General features: G+C 38.4%; 1 protein-coding gene across 1 annotated transcript in view; it reads right to left on the bottom strand.

The window, feature by feature from the left end:
- The window catches only part of SLC2A13 (solute carrier family 2 member 13), a 274,941-nt gene that overhangs the window by 10,962 nt on the left and 245,879 nt on the right, over positions 1 to 18,100 (bottom strand). The window contains exons 8-9 of the mRNA XM_036760016.1: positions 9,008 to 9,129; positions 8,725 to 8,877 (exon numbers count right to left, since the gene is read on the bottom strand). Coding sequence (XP_036615911.1) covers positions 8,725 to 8,877; positions 9,008 to 9,129 — 275 coding nt within the window. The remainder of the gene's footprint in view (positions 1 to 8,724; positions 8,878 to 9,007; positions 9,130 to 18,100) is intronic.

Genomic DNA, 18,100 nt, shown 5'->3' with positions numbered 1-18,100 from the left:
AGAAGGCAAGCAATTCAATATAGGTTGTTACATGTGTAATTATGCAAAACACTTCCATAATAGTAATGTCGTGAAAGACTAACTATATTTCCCTCCATCCTATTCCACCCTCCAATTTATTCTATTCTCTCCTTTGACCCTGTCCCTTGTCAAAAGCATTTGCTTCTGACTGTGCCATCCCCTGATCTGCCCTCTCTTTTGTCACCCCCTTCCTCTTATCCCCTTCTCCCTACTTTCCTGTAGGGAAAGATACCCAATTGATTGTGTATGTTATTCTCTCCTTAAGCCAAATCCAATGAGAGTAAGGTTCACTCATTCCTTCTTCACTTCCACCTCTTCCCCTCCATTATAAAAGTATTTTCTTGATGCTTTTATGTGAGATAATTTACCCTATTCTATGTCTCTTTCTACTTCTCCCAATATATTCGTCTCTGACCCCTTAATTTTATTTTTTAGATATCACCACTTCATGTTCAACTCACCCTGTGCCCTCTTCACATATGTACATATATACATGTGTATGTATGTGTGTATATATGTATGTATGTATGTATTATATACATATGTATATTCCTTTCAGCTACCCTAATACTGAGAAAGGTCTCATGAGATATAAAATATCATCTTTCCATGTAGGAATATAAACAGTTCAACTTTAATAAGTCCCTTATGATTTCTCTTTCCTGTTTACCTTTTTCATGCTTCTCTTCAGTCTTGTATTTGAAAGCCAAATTTTCTATTCAGCTCTGGTCTTTTCATCAAGAACGCATAAAAAATCTCTATTTCATTGAATGTCCATTTTTTAAAAAGAATAGTTATTTTATACAAATAAGCCACAAGAGGAAGAATTAATACAGAGGAATAAGATAGGGAAGGAGGGCTATTAGCTCTGGTAACCTGCTTTCATCAGGAATGGGTTTAAGAGGGAATAATAGATATATATTTAGAAAAATATAAAAATCTTCTAAATTCAGAAGAAATAAAAAGGTAAGGGCATAGGGAGGGGGGAGAGGACAAGGGAGGAATCTTTAGAGGGGAGAGTGAGGGAATAGGTAAAAGGAGGGTATAGTAGGGTGTTTAGATTTATGGGAATGGGATAATACGGGAGGGATCTGTGGGGGGTAGTTAAGTAATAGGAGGGCAAGGTAGCTGGTAGAAGTAAAGTACAGGAAGCAGGAGAGATAGGAAAAAAGTGATATGCACAAACATAAAAACAAAGGTCAGAAGCAAAATTTGTTAGGGAAAGTTATGCCTATATATGTATGTATATATGTATATATCTTTGTATATATCTGTAGCTATAGAGAAACATATCCAAACTCAATTGTAGTCTTTTGTGGGGGAGAGGGGGAAAAAGAACGAAGTAAAAATGTACACAGCAGAGAAAAAAGAAAACTTATAAGGAAGCAAAGAAAAGATGGACAGTTCTCAACACAGTGTATTATTTATCATGAGGCTTTCTTGAAGTGAAAATTTATTGTTATAAATTTTGAATCCTCTCATGTTCTTTTTTTAAATTTTTTAAAATATATTTAGTTTTCAGCATTGATTTTCACAAGAGGTTGGATTACAAATTTTCTCCCCATTTCTACCCTCCCCCCCACTCCAAGATGACATATATTCTGGTTGCCCTGTTCCCCAGTCAGTCCTCCCTTCTGTCACCCCACTCCCCTCATATCCCCTTTTCCCTTCCTTTCTTGTAGGGCAAGATAAATTTCTACTCCCCATTGCCTGTGTATTTTTCTAGTTGCATGCAAAAACTTTTTTTTGTTTTTGAACATCTGTTTTTAAAACTTTGAGTTCCAAATTCTCTCCCCTCTTCCCTTCCCACCCACCCTCCCTAAGAAGTCAAGGAAATCAACATAGGCCACATGCGTATCATTATGTATAACCCTTCCACAATACTCATGTTGTGAAAGACTCACTATATTTTGCTCCTTCCTAACCTATCCCCCTTTATTGAATTTTCTCCCTTGACCCTGTCCCTTTTCAAAAGTTTTTGTTTTTGATTACCTTCACCCCCATGTGCCCTCCCTTCTAGCATCCCCCCTTTTTTATCTTCTTCCTCTTTCTTTCCTGTGGGGTAAGATACCCAATTGAGAATGTATGGTATTCCCTCCTCAGGTCAAATCTGATGAGAGCAAGATTCACTCATTCCCCCTCACCTGCCTTCTCTACCCTTCCTACAGAACTGCTTTTTCTTGCCACTTTTATGCGAGATAATTTACACATTCTATCTCTCCCTTTCTTCCTCTCTCAATATATTCCTCTCTCATCCCTTAATTTGATTTTATTTCTTTTAGATATCATCTCTTCATCTTCAGCTCACCCTGTGCCTACTCTCTCTCTCTCTCTCTCTCTCTCTCTCTCTCTCTCTCTCTATATATATATATATATATATACATATATGTATATATATACACATATATACATACATATACAAACATTTACATATATATACATAAACATATACATATATATGTGTGCATATTTCCTTCAGCTACCCTAATACTGAGGTCTCATGAATCATAAACATCATCTTTCCATGTAGGAATATAAAAAAAACAATTCAACTTTACTAAGTCCCTTGCAATTTCTTTTTCTTGTTCTTTTTCTCGATTACCTTTTCATGCTTCTCTTGATTCTTGTGTTTGAAAGTCAAATTTTCTATTCAGCTCTGGTCTTTTCACTGAGAAAGTTAGAAACTCCTCTATTTTATTGAAAGTCTTATTTTGCCTTGGAGCATAATACTCAGTTTTGCTAGGTAGGTGATTCTTGGTTTTAATCCTAGCTCCATTGTCCTCTGGAATGTCATATTCCAAGCCCTTCAATCTCTTAATGTAGAAGCTGCCAGATCTTGGTTTATTCGGATTGTGTTTCCACAATACTCAAATTGTTTCTTTCTGGCTGCTTGCAGTATTTTCTCCTTGATCTGGGAGCTCTGGAATTTGGCGACAATATTCCTAGGAGATTTCTTTTTGGGATCTATTTGAGGAGGCGATCGGTGGATTCTTTCAATTTCTATTTTTCCATTTGGCTCTAGACTATCAGGGAAGTTCTCCTTGATAATTTCTTGTAAGATGATATCTAGGCTCTTTTTTCGATCATGGCTTTCAGGTAGTCCAATAATTTTTAAATTATCTCTCCTGGATCTGAGATATTTCACATTGTCTTCCATTTTTTTCATTACTTTGCTTCTGTTTTATAATTTCTTCATTTCTCATAAAGTCACTAGCTTCCACTTGCTCCAGTCTAATTTTTGAGGTAGTATTTTCTTCAGTGGTCTTTTGGATCTCCTTTTCCATTTGGCTAATTCTGCCTTTCAAGGCATTCTTCTCATCATTGTCTTTTTGGAGCTCTTTTGCCATTTGAGTTAGTCTACTTTTTAAGGTGTTGTTTTCTTCAGTATATTTTTCAGTATTTTTTTGGGTCTCCTTTAGCAAGTCATTGACTTGTTTTTCATGGTTTTCCATGCATCTTTCTCATTTCTCATCCCAATTTTTCCTCAACTTCTCTAACTTGCTTTTCCAAATCCTTTTTGAGCTCTTCCATGGCCTGAGACCAGTTCATGTTTTTTCTTGGAGGCTTTTGATGTAGGCTCTTTGACTCTGTTGACTTCTTCTGGCTGTATGTTTTGGTCTTCTTTGTCACCAAAGAAAGATTCCAAAGTCTGAGACTGAATCTGGCTGCATTTTTGCTGCCTGGCCATATTCCCAGCCAACTTACTTGACCCTTGAGTTTTTCAGCGGGGTATGACTGCTTCTAGAGTAAAGAGTACTATGTTCCAAGCTTGGGGGGATGCGCTGTTGGTTTCAGAGCTATTACAGCCAGCTCTGCCATACCAGCACTCCTCCTTCCCCAAGAACCACCAACCCTGACTGGACTTAGATCTTCACCAGGCTCTGCACTCCTGCTCTGATCAACCACTTAATTCCTCCCACCAGATGGGCCTGGGGCCAGAAGCAACTGCAGCTGTACTTCTGTAGGTGCCCCAGCTCTGCTACCCCGGGGTGGTGGATGAACTGCAAACTCCTTCTTTCACTCTGTCCCCAGCAGCTTTTCCCACTAACCTTCTCTGTTGTCTTTGGTGTTTTTGGGTTGAGAAGTCTGGTAACTGTTGCAGCTCACTGATTCAGGGTGCTAGGGCACACTCCACCTGGCTCCTGGTCTGGTTGGTCCACGCTGCCCACTCTAGTCTCTGCTCCGCTCAGCCCCACTCCCAGCTCTGTGTGGGACAGACCTTACCCAGAGACCATCCAGGCTGTCCTGGGCTAGAGCTCTGCTTCCCTCCACTATTTTGTGGGTTCTGCAGTTCTTCTCTGTTGTCTTTGGTATTTGTGGGTTGAGAAGTCTGGCAACTGTCACAGCTCACTGATTCAGGGCGCTAGGGCATGCTCTGCCCTGCTCCTGGTCTGGTTGGTCTGCGCCGCCCATGCTAGGCTCTGCTTTGCTCTGCTCCCAGCTCCGTGTGTGAAAGACCTCACCCAGCAACCATCCAGGCTGTCCTGGGCTGGAGCCCTGCTTGCCTCTGTTATTTTGTGGGTTCTGCAGTTCTAGAATTGGTTCAGAGCCATTTTTTATGGGTTTTTGGAGGGACTTAGTGGGGACTTCATGCTAGTCCCTGCTTTCCAGCCACCATCTTCCATGAACTTTCCCTCTCTTATGTTCTGCTATGTACATGACATGTTTTTTTTTCTTTTTTACTTTATGTTTAAGTTCCAATATTTAAGTCTATGATATGTTTTTGTTTCTTTTCTATATTCTGTATTTGCATTTTGCTGTTTGATTCTAAAACACAATTTTTTAAAAAATTATAAGATTCTGAATGGAGAGCTAAGATGGTGGAGTAAAAGAAGGGACTCACCTGAGCTCTCCCTCAAATCCAAATGCCTTTAAAAATGACTCTAAACAAATTCTAGAGCAGCAGAACCTACAAAATGACAGAATGAAACAAATTTCCAAACCAAGACAACCTGAGAAGTTGACAGTAAAGGACTGTTGCACCAGGTTGAGAGAGGAGCGCAGTCCAGTGCAAAACAGGCCAGCATATATCAGGCTCTAGCAAACCCAAAGCAGGCCTCAGGGGACTGAATCACTGGAAGCTGTGGTGGTTTCCAGACTTCTCAACCCACAAATACCAAAGACAACTTAGAAGGTCAGTAGGAAAGGTCTGTTGGACCTGGGAAAGAGAGAAGTATAGTCCAGCCCCAGCCCTGGAGTGGCAGCAGCAGTGGCTGCTTCCAGAATGCTCAGCCCATAGATGGTGGAGCAATCAAGCAGCTGATCAGAGGGGGATTGTAGGGATCTCTTTTCTGGGGATAAGGCAGGCTTCTTTTGCTTTGCCCATGCTTGGATTTGGGTTTCAGTCCTGGATGGTGTTCCTGGGGGGAATGGCATAACAGAACTTGTGGTGGCTGTGGAAAGGGAATCCTCCTCACAGTTCCAAGGCAGAAAAGAGTGCATGTGGTCACTCACAGACCAGAGCATAGACCAGGAGTAGGGTAAATACCTCTCCTTTGATCATACAACCTTGGAATAACTGAAAACTTATACATCCCTAGAAATATCCCTGAAAATAGCTGCACAAAACCCCAGAACCTTGCGACAGTACATCCTCCACACTAAAAGTGGAGCCTTGCCTTAAAAAGAGTTTGAAAAGTTAAGTAATTGGCTGGGAAAATGAGCAAATAGTGGAAAAAACCTCAGACTATAGAATCTTACTTTGGTAACAAAGAAGATCAAAACATACAACCAGAAGAAGACAACAAAGTCAAAGCTCCTACATCCAAAGTCTCCAAGAAAAATAGGAATTGATCTCAGGCCATGGAAGAGCTCAGAAAGTATTTTGAAAATCAAGTAAGAGAGATCAGGGGAGGAGTCAAGATTGTACTGTGAAAGCAGGGGCTGACTGGAGCTCTGTCACAAATTCTGTCAGGTACTTCTGAAAAAAAGAATCTGAGCAGATTTGAGAGAATTAGAAGCCAGTAGTAGACTGACTGTGGCAGGAGCACAGGGCACAGAATGGCACCAGACCACACCAGAAGGGGAGCAGCTGCGGAACCCAGCCAGTGAGCCAGGCTGGGAGAGCTCTGGGTATGTGAAACACAGGAGAAGGAACAGGCATGGTGCTGAAGTGCTGTCTATGATGGCGATCCCCAGGTCTCTCAGCCCAGGATGGGACTATTGAGGCTACCGGAGACACCAGCTCAGAGCCTGAGGCCATGGGAGCAGCTACTCCTGAGGCCTCCAGCCCACAGTCTAAAGTTTGAAACTCACCTTCTTGAACTTCCAGGAGCCATGATGACCAGGGAAAACAGCTCTCATCCCTCCCTTCCTCACCCACATAATACTCCCCTGGGAGAAACCTTGGAATAGAGGAGCCAGAGATGGAGCTACAGTAATCCTTTAGCTTGGGAAGTTGGGGAAAGGACCCTTCTTGTGGTGGTGGAAGGAAACTAGTTCAGGAAGAGAGGTGTCCCAGCAGGCCATACCTCAGTTGAACAGTGAGAGTTCCTGAGCCCCAGGGAGGTGGAGCCAGCAAGCATCAACACTGGGACACCATATGTGCCTTTGCACAGCCAGGGGAAGTGGCAGACACCAGCACAGACAAGGGCTGAGACCACCCATGCTGTAGCACAGCCCTAGGGGAAGAGGAGGTTTCTAGCAGCCAGACCACCCCTCCCCCACACTTCATAAAACCAGAGGCCACAGCACACAAAGCCAGTGAGCAGGCCCACAGTTCCCAGCACAAGAAGCTTGGGATAGAGTCCTCTGAGCCCCAGAAGAAGAGATCCACTTTAGAAGTCAGGAAAAAGACAAACACCATGAAGAAACAATTCAGAAAACTAAAGACTATTGATTCTTATTATGAGGACAGGGAAGATCAAAATACCAATTCAGAAGTGGACAGCATTGACACTATACCCACATCTGAAACCTCAAAGGGGAATGTGAACTGGTCTCCACCTCAAAAAGCATTCCTTGAAGAGCTCGAGGAAGATTTTAAAAACCAAATTAGAGAGGTAAAAGAAAAAATGGAAAAAAATCACTGACGAAAACAAATCTTTAAAAAGTAAAATTAACCAAATGGAAAAGGAGGTTCAGAAGCTAAATGAAGAAAACAATTTGTTAAAAATTAGAATTGGGTAAGTAGAAGGTAATGACTCTATGAGACATCACGAATCAGTTAAAATCTAAAGAATGAAAAAATAGAAGAAAATGTGAAATATCTAATTGGAAAAACAACTGACATGGAAAATAGATCCAGGAGAGATAATCTAAGAATTATTGGTCGGCCAAAAAGCCATGATGAAAAAATGAGCCTGGATAGTATCTTCCAAGAAATCATCAAGGATAACTACCCCAAAGTCCTAGAACCAGAGGATAAGATAGTCATAGAAAGAATCCATTGATCACCCCTGAAAGAGATCCCAAATTGAAAACTCCAAGGAATATTATAGCCAAATTCCAGAATTATCACATCAAGGAGAAACTACTGCAAAGAGCCAGAAAGAAACAATTCAAATATTGTGGAACTACAGTCAAGATCACTCAGGATCTTGCAGCTTCTACAATAAAAAACAGGAGGAATTGGAATATTATATTCTGAAAAGTAAAGGAACTTGGACTACAACCAAGCACCAACTACCCAGCAAAATTGAGCATAATTTTCCAGGCAAGAAGAAGGACATTCAACAAAATAAAGGAATTCCGGACCTTCCTGATGAAAAGTTCAGAGCTCAATGGAAAATTTGATCTTCAAATACAAAACTCAAGAAAGACATCAAAAGGTAAACAAGGGGGAAAAAACAACTATCTTATTCAATAAGGGCAAATTGTTTACATTCTTATATAGGATTATGTTGTTTATATCAGGGCTGTCCAAAATATGGCCTTTCAGACTCTCCCGGCTCGGAAATTTGCCCCACGCAGACTCCTTGCGGTTTCTGACTCTCTCAAATCTGCTCAAATTCACTTTTTTATAGGAATCTGACAGACCTTGTGAGAGAGCTCCGGTAAGACGCTGCCTTCATGTGGCCATCTTGGCTCTGCCCCCAATATTTTCTTAATCTTGGCTTTATTCACAAACTCATACGGTAAGGAAGACTAATTAAGGAAAGATATATTTTTGTTTGCAACATTTCTCTTCCATATATTGACATCTCTTTTATCAACTTTTACTATCTTTCTAAAGATATATTTGAAGTAGTTCTCTACAGAATTTCAGAGAAACAAAATAGGAAAGAACATTTAAGATTATCTAATCTAGCCCCAGACACACAGAACTGTTCCCTATGATATGAGAAATTCATAGTCCTCTGTAGTTGTCTTCCAAAATCGTGTTCAGGTAACTTTATAAGCTCTTTTGAAAACAAGGAGGACATGAAATCCTAGTAATAATAATAATAATAATAATAATAAAGATGTGGTACATAGTGGAAAGAACATTGAAACCTGGATTTTCATGCAAGCCCTGTAATTATTAAATAAAAGGATAACTCACCTAAATTCTCTGAACTGTTTTGTCACCTGTAAAGTCAAGCTAATACCACCTGTGCCACAAAATAATATATTAAGGTTCAAATGAAATATTGAAAATAAATACCTTAATTATTGTAAAGTCTTATATAAATGTTAGCTATTGTTATAATTAATTTTCATTTACCAGTTGTAACATACATGAGATAAAGAATCACACTATAGAAGAAGAAAATAAACTCTTACCATAATATGTAAGGTACTCTGCTGTATGTAGAAAAGTCAGTGAAACTACAACATTGAAAATCCAATTTATTCCAGATGAACATGCATTTCCTGTACTTCTTGCCCAAAGTGGATAGATTTCAGAATTCACTGTCCAAGGCATTGGTCCCATTCCTCAGAAATGCAAAATAGAAACTTTAATAAATCATAAATTAAAAAAAAACCTTGATAATAGCTTGCCTATTCAAAATTTTCTTTTTATTTTCTTCAAGTAAGCATTTGTAAAACTGAAGCATTTATTTACCAGGTGCGAAGAAAATGAGATATAAAATAAGGCCCAAAAGTGCAGTCCAGGAATATGGAGTTGGGCAGAAATTGTAAGCCCAAAATAACTCTTCTGCTTTGAATTTAGTTTCATTAGTACACCTGAAAAAAAAAGTGAAAAAAACCAAAATATTAACTTGGCATTTTAGGCCGTAGCTGAAGAATTTTAGTGTGGACAAATCAATCTATTAATCAAGCATCTATAGCAATGTATGGCCATGAGAGTTGAATTATAAGGAAAACTGGGCACCACAGAATTGATGCTTTTGAATTGTGGTCCTGGAAAAGAAATTTGAGAATCCTTTGGACAGCAAGGAGGTCAAATTGGTCAATACTTAAAGAAATTAATTCAGACTACTCAGTGGAAGCTCAAATACTGAAGCAGAGTATGAAATGTATAAATAGTGTCATGGAAACAATGAATATGAACTTGGACAGACTTCAAGAGATAGTAGAGGGTAGAAGAGCCTAGTATGTTATGATTTATGGGGTAACAAAGAGTTGGACATGATTGAATGACTGAATAAGAAACATCATGTGTGTAAGTATACAAAAATAGAAAAGAAGACAGACCCTTCCCGGAAGCAACTTACCTTCTATTGGGAGACAAGAAATAAACATAGACAAAATAAATACAAAAAAGATACTAGAAAATGGGAGAATAAAGGCTTCATGTATAAGTTAGTATTTGAACTGATCTTTAAAGGCAACTGGGGAAACTAAGAGGAAGAGGTGAAAAAGAATTGCATTCGGGGTGTGTGTGTGTGTGTGTGTGTGTGTGTGTGTGTGTGTGTGTGAGACTTATTTTGAGGCTATGGGAAATATAACATTTTATGGAGAAAATACTAGGTATACCAATTTGGCTGAAATGTAGAGTGCATGAAGAGATCTGAAAAGAGAGTATGAAGCTAGATTTGAAGGGCTTTTAATGTATTTTATTCTACAGGCAACAGGGAGCCATTGGAGGATTTTGAGAAGTGGAATGACATGGTTAGTCCTATGCTTTATGAATATCACATGTTTGTGTGATAGAATATCAGATGATTGTGTGAATTGGAGAAAAGAGCAATTTGAGGCAAGGGTACAATTAGGAGGCAATTATAGTTCAGGTCAGAGAGATGATAAGGCCTAAATTAAGATGTTGGCTATATTAGTGGACAGAAAGGGAGAGATGTGAGAGATTTTGTAGAGGTAGAAGCTACAAGACTTCAAAAATGGTTGTGGGATGAAGGAGACTAATAATTAATGTATTTGTTATTTGAATCAGAATAAACTGAGAGTTGGAAAGGACTTGATCTCCCAATAGGTCCAATTCATACCTAAAAGAAATTCCACTAATAACACGCCCAACGAGTGCTCTTCGAAAATACTTTAAGCCTCTTCTAGAGGCTCCGTAAGACGGGATAATCTACTATTTCAAAAGGCAGCCCATTCCACTTTGCAGCATCTGTGATTGTTCCAAAGATTTTTATCACATGAAGCCTAACTTTATCTCTGCAACTTCTACCCATTTTCCTGGTCCTATTATCTAGTATTAAATAAAGAAATTTTAACTCCTTTTCAACATAGCAGCCCTTCAAACACATGACAGAAGCTACTTTTCTCTATCCTAAATATAGCCAGGTCCTTCAATCTATCTTCATATGATGTAGGCTCAATATAGCTCACACTGATGCTCTCTCCTCTAGACCCTCTCTAGGCTATTATTGTCCTTTTTAAACTGTGGTGGCCAGAATGGAATACAATACTCTAGATGAATTCTCTAGATAAATTTGCCTTTCAATGCTAAAGTTTTTTTTTTTTTGACACATTGCTGAATTATTCTGAACTTGCAATCCACTAAAACTTTATCCAAGTTATTAAGAAAAATGTTAAAAAACACTTCCGGGTTACATGACCAGCCAAATAGAGGAATGGTTAGTTTCTTAAAACCACTTCAGCTCTTCAACACTCCAAAAAAATTATTCACTAGATATAGTGTAGTTATTGTAACTAAATGCAGGAGTGTATACAGTGTATACAGGAGAAAGAAGATTAAACTCTGACAAGGTGAAATCCTTAGGAATTAACATAGGAGAACTCTAGTCTTTAAAGCAAAACACTCACTCAGGACTACTACTCCACTAGTCTCCATATATCTGTAGCAGAAGCACAAGAAACTTTGCAACTTCATGATAGAAAATTACATTGATGTAGCCCTCATACTCTGCCAAAACATTTCTTGTCAATCTGTCTCCCTTCAATGACTGACAATCATTCTGCCCGTCCATGTGAAAGTGAAAGGGGATAAAAATGTGTTGCCTTTTGATGAGGTTTAAGCCCTAGATAAAGGACTGTGTACATAACATACTCACCTACTGTACAAAAAGCCACAGATGGTGATTTCAACCTGACCAAGAAAGAAAAGAGAAAAACAATGGGAGAAGCTAGGACGGTGTGCTAATTGTGTTCTCAAGGAGGTTAGGGCACAAAAGCTTCCAGCAGGTCTCTCAGACTAGGGACCTAAGGCAGCAAATCCTAAAACTCCCAGCTTGAGGTAGAGTCACTCTTTTAGTATGTTTGGGGGGGTGGGGCTTTAATACTCTCTAACAAAGCAAATGGGCTGGACTAGAGGGGGTGGAGTCAAGAGGGTGCTTGAAAACAGGGACTCCCTTGAGCTCTCACCCAAATCCCTCCAAATGCCTGTAAAAAATTACTCTAAACAAATTCTAGAGCTACAGAATGCACAAAATGACAAAGTGAAACAAGTCTGCGGCCCAAGGCATCCTGAAGCTTTGGACAAAGTACTCTCCTGACACATACCCTGACAAAAAGCTCAAAAGTCAAGTAATTGGCTGGGAAAATGAGCAAGAATTAAAAAAAACTCAGACTATAGAATCTTTCTTTGGTGACAAAGAAGACCAAAACATATAGCCATAAGAAGTCAACAAAGTCAAAGAGCCTCCAAGAAAAATATGAATTGGTCTCAGGACATGGAAGAGCTCAAAAAGGATTTGGAAAATCAAGTAAGAGAAGTAGAGGAAAAATTGGGAAGAGAAATGAGAGTGATGCAATAAATACTGAAAAATGAGTCAACAGCTTGCTAAAGGAGACCCTAGAAAATACTGAAGAAAATAACACCTTAAAAAAATAGACTAACTCAAATGGCAAAAGTGGTCCAAAAAGCCAATGAGGAGAAGAATGCCTTGAAAGGCAGAATTAGCCAAATGCAAAAGGAGGTCCAAAAGATCCCTGAAGAAAATAACGCCTTAAAAATGAGAATGGAGGAAGTGGAAGCTAGTGACTTTATGAGAAATCAAGAAATTATAAAACAAAACCAAAGAAACGAAAAAATGGAAGACAATGTGAAATATCTCATTGGAAAAACCAGTGACCTGGAGAAGAGATCCAGGAGAGATAATTTAGAAATTATTGGACTACCTGAAAGCCATGATCAAAAAAAGAGCCTAGACATCATCTTTCAAGAAATTATCAAGGAAAACTGCCCTGATATTCTAGAACCAGAGGGTAAAATAGTAATTGAAAGAATCCCTCAATTGTCTCTTATAAAAGATCCCAAAAGAAAACTCCTAGGAATGTTGTAGCCAAATTCCCAGATTTCCAGGCCAAGGAGAAAATGTTACAACCAGCCAAAAAGAAACAATTTGAGTATTGTGGAAATACAATCAGGATAACACAAGATCTAGCAGCTTCTACATTAAGGGATCGAAGGGCTTGGAATATGATATTCTAGGGATTAAAACCAAGAATAACCTACCTAGCAAAACCGAGTATAATACTTCTGGGCAAAATATGGAATTTCAATGAAATAGGGGACTTTCGAGCATTCTTAATGAAAAGACCAGAGCTGAATAGAAAATTTGACTTTCAAATAAAAGACTCAAGAGAATCATGAAAAGGTAAACAGGAAAGAGAAATCATAAGGGACTTACTAAAATTGAACTATTTACATTCCTACATGGAAAGATGATATTTGTAACTCATGAGACCTTTCTCAGTATTAGGGCAGTTGAAGGGAATATACATATATATAGGCAGAGGGCACAGGGTGAGTAGAATATGATATGGTATGATATCTAATAAAATACAATTAAGGGGTGAAATAGGAATATACTGGGAGAAGAAGAAAGGGAGAGATAGAATGGGGTAAATTATCTCACATAAAAGTGGCAAGAAAAAGCTGTTACAATGGAAGGGAAGAGGGGGTAGGTAAAAGGGAATGAGTGAACCTTGCTCTCATCAAATTTGGTTTAAGGTGGGGATAACATATACATTCAATTGGGTATCTTACCCTACCGGAAAGTAAGGGGGATAAGAGGGGGGGATGATAGAAGGGAGGGCAGATTGGGGGCAGAGGTCATCAAAAGCAAGCACTTTTGAAAAGGGGCAGGGTCAAAGGAGGAAACTGAATAAAAGGGCACCGGATAGGATGGAGGGAAATATAGTTAGTCTTTTACAATGTGACTATTATGGAAGTGTTTTGCATAATGATACATTATAACCTATATGGAATTGCTTGCCTTCTCAAGGAGGGTGGGTGGAGAGGGAAAAAGGGGGAGAATTTGGAACTCAAAGTTAAAAAAAAATTTTAATTGTTTTTACATGCAACAGGGAAATAAGATATACAGGCAATAGGGTATAGAAATCTATCTTGCCCTGCAAGAAAGTAAGGGGAAAGGGGGTAAGGGGAAAGGAAGTGGGGTGATAGAAGGGAGTGCAGACTGGGGAAAGGGGCAATCAGAATTCATGCCATCTTGGGGTGGGGGGAGGGTAGAGATGGGGAGAAAATTTTTAACTCAAAATCTTGTGGAAATGAATGTTGAAAACTAAAAACAAAGTGAATGGACCAGAAATTGAGTGACAGAGGAATACAGAACATATGTGGAAAAACCAAAAGATTACAAGAAAAAAAAGCTTAAATAAAAGTCCAGAGCAATGATAGATACATAATTAGAGTCCTAAAGTGAAAGAATTCATGTCTACTAAACCCTCAGAAAGTGTACAAATATTTCTTAACAAATATTATAATACAAAGGAAATTAAATATGCCTTACACAATGAATTAATATGCATTTAACATAAATTCACAAACAGTATACCTCCAAACACTTACAAGAAAAACTAAGAATTATAGGGAGTCACTTAATACCCATTTCTGGTTCACAGATCCAGGATGAAGAACTGTTAGTGGGCGGGCCCTATGGAGTACTAAGCAAATGACAAGTTCCAGAAATGTAGCAGTGTGGCACTAAACTCAGGAGGAGAATGGTGATTCTAGATTTGAATAACCAGGGCAGGAGACCCAGACCAAATGGAAACTGACAGTGCCACAGAGTTAAAATAAGGAGCTGAAGCAGACTCTATTATTCTTCAGGTGAAGTAAAAAATGCAGGGGTGGCAATCATGATTTCAGATAAAGGAAAAGAAAAAAGAAAATTAAAAGAGATAAACAAGGAAACTACATTTTTCTACAAATACTAGAGACAATGAATTAATATCAGTCAACTTTTGCTTCTGAATGGCAACACAATATATCATGAACATGAAACCTTTATACAAGAAATTTCTTGTAGAAATTGTTTCCCAGTTCCTAGTTTTAGATTTAAAAAGACAATGGGTTTGTTGTTGTTTTTGGCAAAAACTCTCTATGTTTATGTATTCAAAATTGTCTATTTCTTTTTCCCTCTCCTCTCCTTCATTATTTGGTCATGAACTCTTATTCTAGCTTAAAGATATGAAAGATAATTTATTCCTTGCTCCTATGATTTATGTTTTCTGTACCTAGTTTCTGCCAAACTGTTTTACAGCTTTCCTAGCAGTTTTTGTCAAATAGTGAGTTGTTACCACAGTAGCTGGGGTCTTTGCATTTATCAAAGACTAGGCTATTGTGTTTGCTTTCTTCTACACATTATGTACCTAATATGCTGTGTTGGTTGACCTCTCTATTTCTTAACAAGTACCAATTTCTTTCAGAAATTCTAGTTGAACTTGTGCCTACTTGTGGTTACTAGACCAAAGTCCAGTAAGCCAAGTAGAAGGCTCTGAAGTTTCAGAGCAAGAGAACTGCAGGCTTCCTTGTTAGTATAAACTCTGTGCCATAGTATTTCCACTGCTGGATTCAGATTGGGCTAGGAGCTGGGTCTGGATCTTGGAGTCAAATCCAAAACAGCTGCTGCTCATTTCTCTTTCTGTTTCTTGTTCAGTTCACAGCCTCAATCCTGAGACCACTTCTTGTCCTTGATTCACCTTGCAGATCCTCCCTTTCAGTCCTCATCAGAACTGGCATCAAGATCTGGGGTATAAGTAATATAAGTAATAGTTGGCTCCTATTTCTGCTTTCTGCACAAAAGTCTGATGGCTTTTGTGTGCTTGGTACAGGACCTCTTTGCTACTGCAAGCCCTAGCACAGTGCTTGCACTGGAGTGCTTCATGAGGCACATTCGTGGATAGATCCCATTCCAAATGTCAGAGCTTTCTGTATTACTAGATTGACATGGGCTGGAAAATGACTCAGTGTGTTTTTTCTTTAGCTTTATCTCTCAGTCATGACTCCAGTCAGTTTGTTTTCTAGATCTTCAGGCAGTAGTCGTAAGGGGGACCTGGATTTACCATTTCCTTCTCAGCTAGCAGATCTCCTTCCAAGAATTACTTATAATTAAAAGTCATAGTGATAAAAACAAATTTTTTGACAGCCATTCTGCTATTATTTTGAAACTGTAGGCAACATGATAATTATTGGTACAAAAAGGCAGATGTAATTTCTAGGTGATGAAACAGAATTGTTATTGTGTGGAGAGTAATTCCACTGGGTGGTCCAGTGACCATGCTGATTTAATTAAAGATGTTTTTCTTCATATTTTAAAAGTGGTTCTGATATGAAATCAGAAAGCCAGCCTCAGTTACAAAATGCTGTTTACTAAGGCTATGGATGTTGGATTTGAATTATTAGGTTTAGTTTCATACATATCATCTGACAATAAAACCCTTCAGGGTTATTTGACTTCCTAATGTTATTCTTCTTTTTGTATCATATCAACATGGATATCCTTGATTTTACCCATTGTTCACTATTATTTATCATATTTTTAAATGCCAGAATAATTCCTCTCCATCTCCTATTGTTAAATTCTTACTATTAGACCTGTGAAAATTAATTTATTCTTTAATTTAAAAAATATAAAAGTCCTAATATATTTGTACTAAAGTTAGTCATCACATAGTTCACTTTATTTATTTTTCTACTGTAATGTAAAAATTAATTTCTTCATTTAGAGTGTATACATTGATTGTCAATTTTCTGAGGTCCTCTTACTCAAAAATTTAATGGAAATCACCCAAGCAAATTACTGGCAAACCAATAGGAAAAATAATCTCTTACAATTAAACTACAGATAATACATAGCTAATTTTGAACATTGATATAAATGTTTATCAGTTGCTTAAATTTCCTAAGGAAAGGAATGGAGATGGAAGATGGAATGTCATATATGATAAGGAACAAGCAGGACGATTTAGCTGAAACATATAGTATGTGAAAGGGAGTATGATCAGCCTGGAAAGAATATCAAAATGATAATTTTGTGTTTCATCTTAGAAGCATTGGGGAGCCACTGAAACCTTCATCAGAAGATTGATATGGACAGAACTGTACCTTAAGAATTTCAACTTGGCAGCTGTGGAAGATGGACCGGATACTCTTCTAGTATAAATGTTAATTAGTTAGGAACCTGCTTAGCTGGGACATAATTCCATCTGAATTTCTCCATCTTGTCCAATGCAAATATCATGAATGTTCTGTCAAACTATATTGTTAAATTAACCAGTCAACGAACAGTTATTAAACACTAACTTCTAATTACTCTGCCAATCATTGAGGATAAGGATGTAATATCTTCTGGCAAGGCTTGAATTGGCTTCTTTGTGAGGGGACCCAAGACACTAAAGACCCTGGGAATTATAATTCTTCCCAGCTCAAAAGAACCCTATCGCAGGACTGGAAGGTAGAGCTTTTCACCATAAGGGCATTTAAAAAAAATCTCTGTGGAGACAGAGCAGAAGAGTGAGTGTTGGACAGGGTGGGCAGTGGCACAAACTGACAATGGCAGCAGCAGTGGCAGATGAAGTACTCTTTTCCTTTCCCTGACTCACAACTTGGCTTACTAAGCAAATCTAACAAACAAAGGGTAGCACGAAGATGGATACAGGAAGCATGGCACAACAAGGTTCCCTCACCCCTCAAAAAACTCCTCCAAACAGATCTGTGAATCGAAGCCGACCAAATCATCATGGGGAAATCCAAGAAAGAAAAGTCATAGTGAGTAATTTTTCAGACCAGGTAGGAATAGGGAAACAGACAGAAATCTTCTGGACCTTGAGGACCTTGTCCGGCTGACAGTAGCTATAGTAAGCATTCCACGGACTAGGGAGAGGCTTACTGTGTGAGAGAGAAGGGAAATCCTGCAGGTAATTGATTATGCTAAATTCAATTGAATGGAAGATTATACTCTTGACTTGGGAATCAAAGGATTGCTTGGAGCTCAAAAGATTTTATAAATCCCATTCACAATTTGTTTTCTACTTAAAAAAAAACTTTCTAGGGAAAGATCGATTAAAAAGACTTAAAGGTATACCAATTGCTTATTGAAATAGTCCAGGTAAAATGTGATTTGGGCCTAAACTAGGATTGGGGCTATGTTAATGGAGGAAAGGGGACATAGATGAGATGTTGTAGGGAAAAAAAATTACAAGATTTTGCAAGTGATTAGATATATGGCATGAGAGAGGAGTCAAGTATGACACAGGTTTTGAAGTGAGTTACTAGAAGGATTGTGGCAATTACAGCAGTAATAGGGAATTCCAGTACAGTGGAGGGTTTGGGGATAAAAATAAGTTCTATTTTGGATCTGTTGAGTTTGAGATGCCTATGAACTAGAAGTCAGAAGTGAGTATGTAAATTGATAAATAGATCTGGGAATCATCTGCATAGAGATGACAAATAAATTCATAGTTGATGAGGAGAAAACTAAGTGAGATAGTATACAGGGAAAAGATCACTTGGTGCAAGACAGAGACT

This window comes from Trichosurus vulpecula, chromosome 5 (assembly GCF_011100635.1).
Source record: "Trichosurus vulpecula isolate mTriVul1 chromosome 5, mTriVul1.pri, whole genome shotgun sequence".
NCBI lineage: Eukaryota > Metazoa > Chordata > Mammalia > Diprotodontia > Phalangeridae > Trichosurus > Trichosurus vulpecula.
Note: the sequence above shows the minus strand (reverse complement) of the source record. Positions and strands in the feature narration are given on the sequence as shown.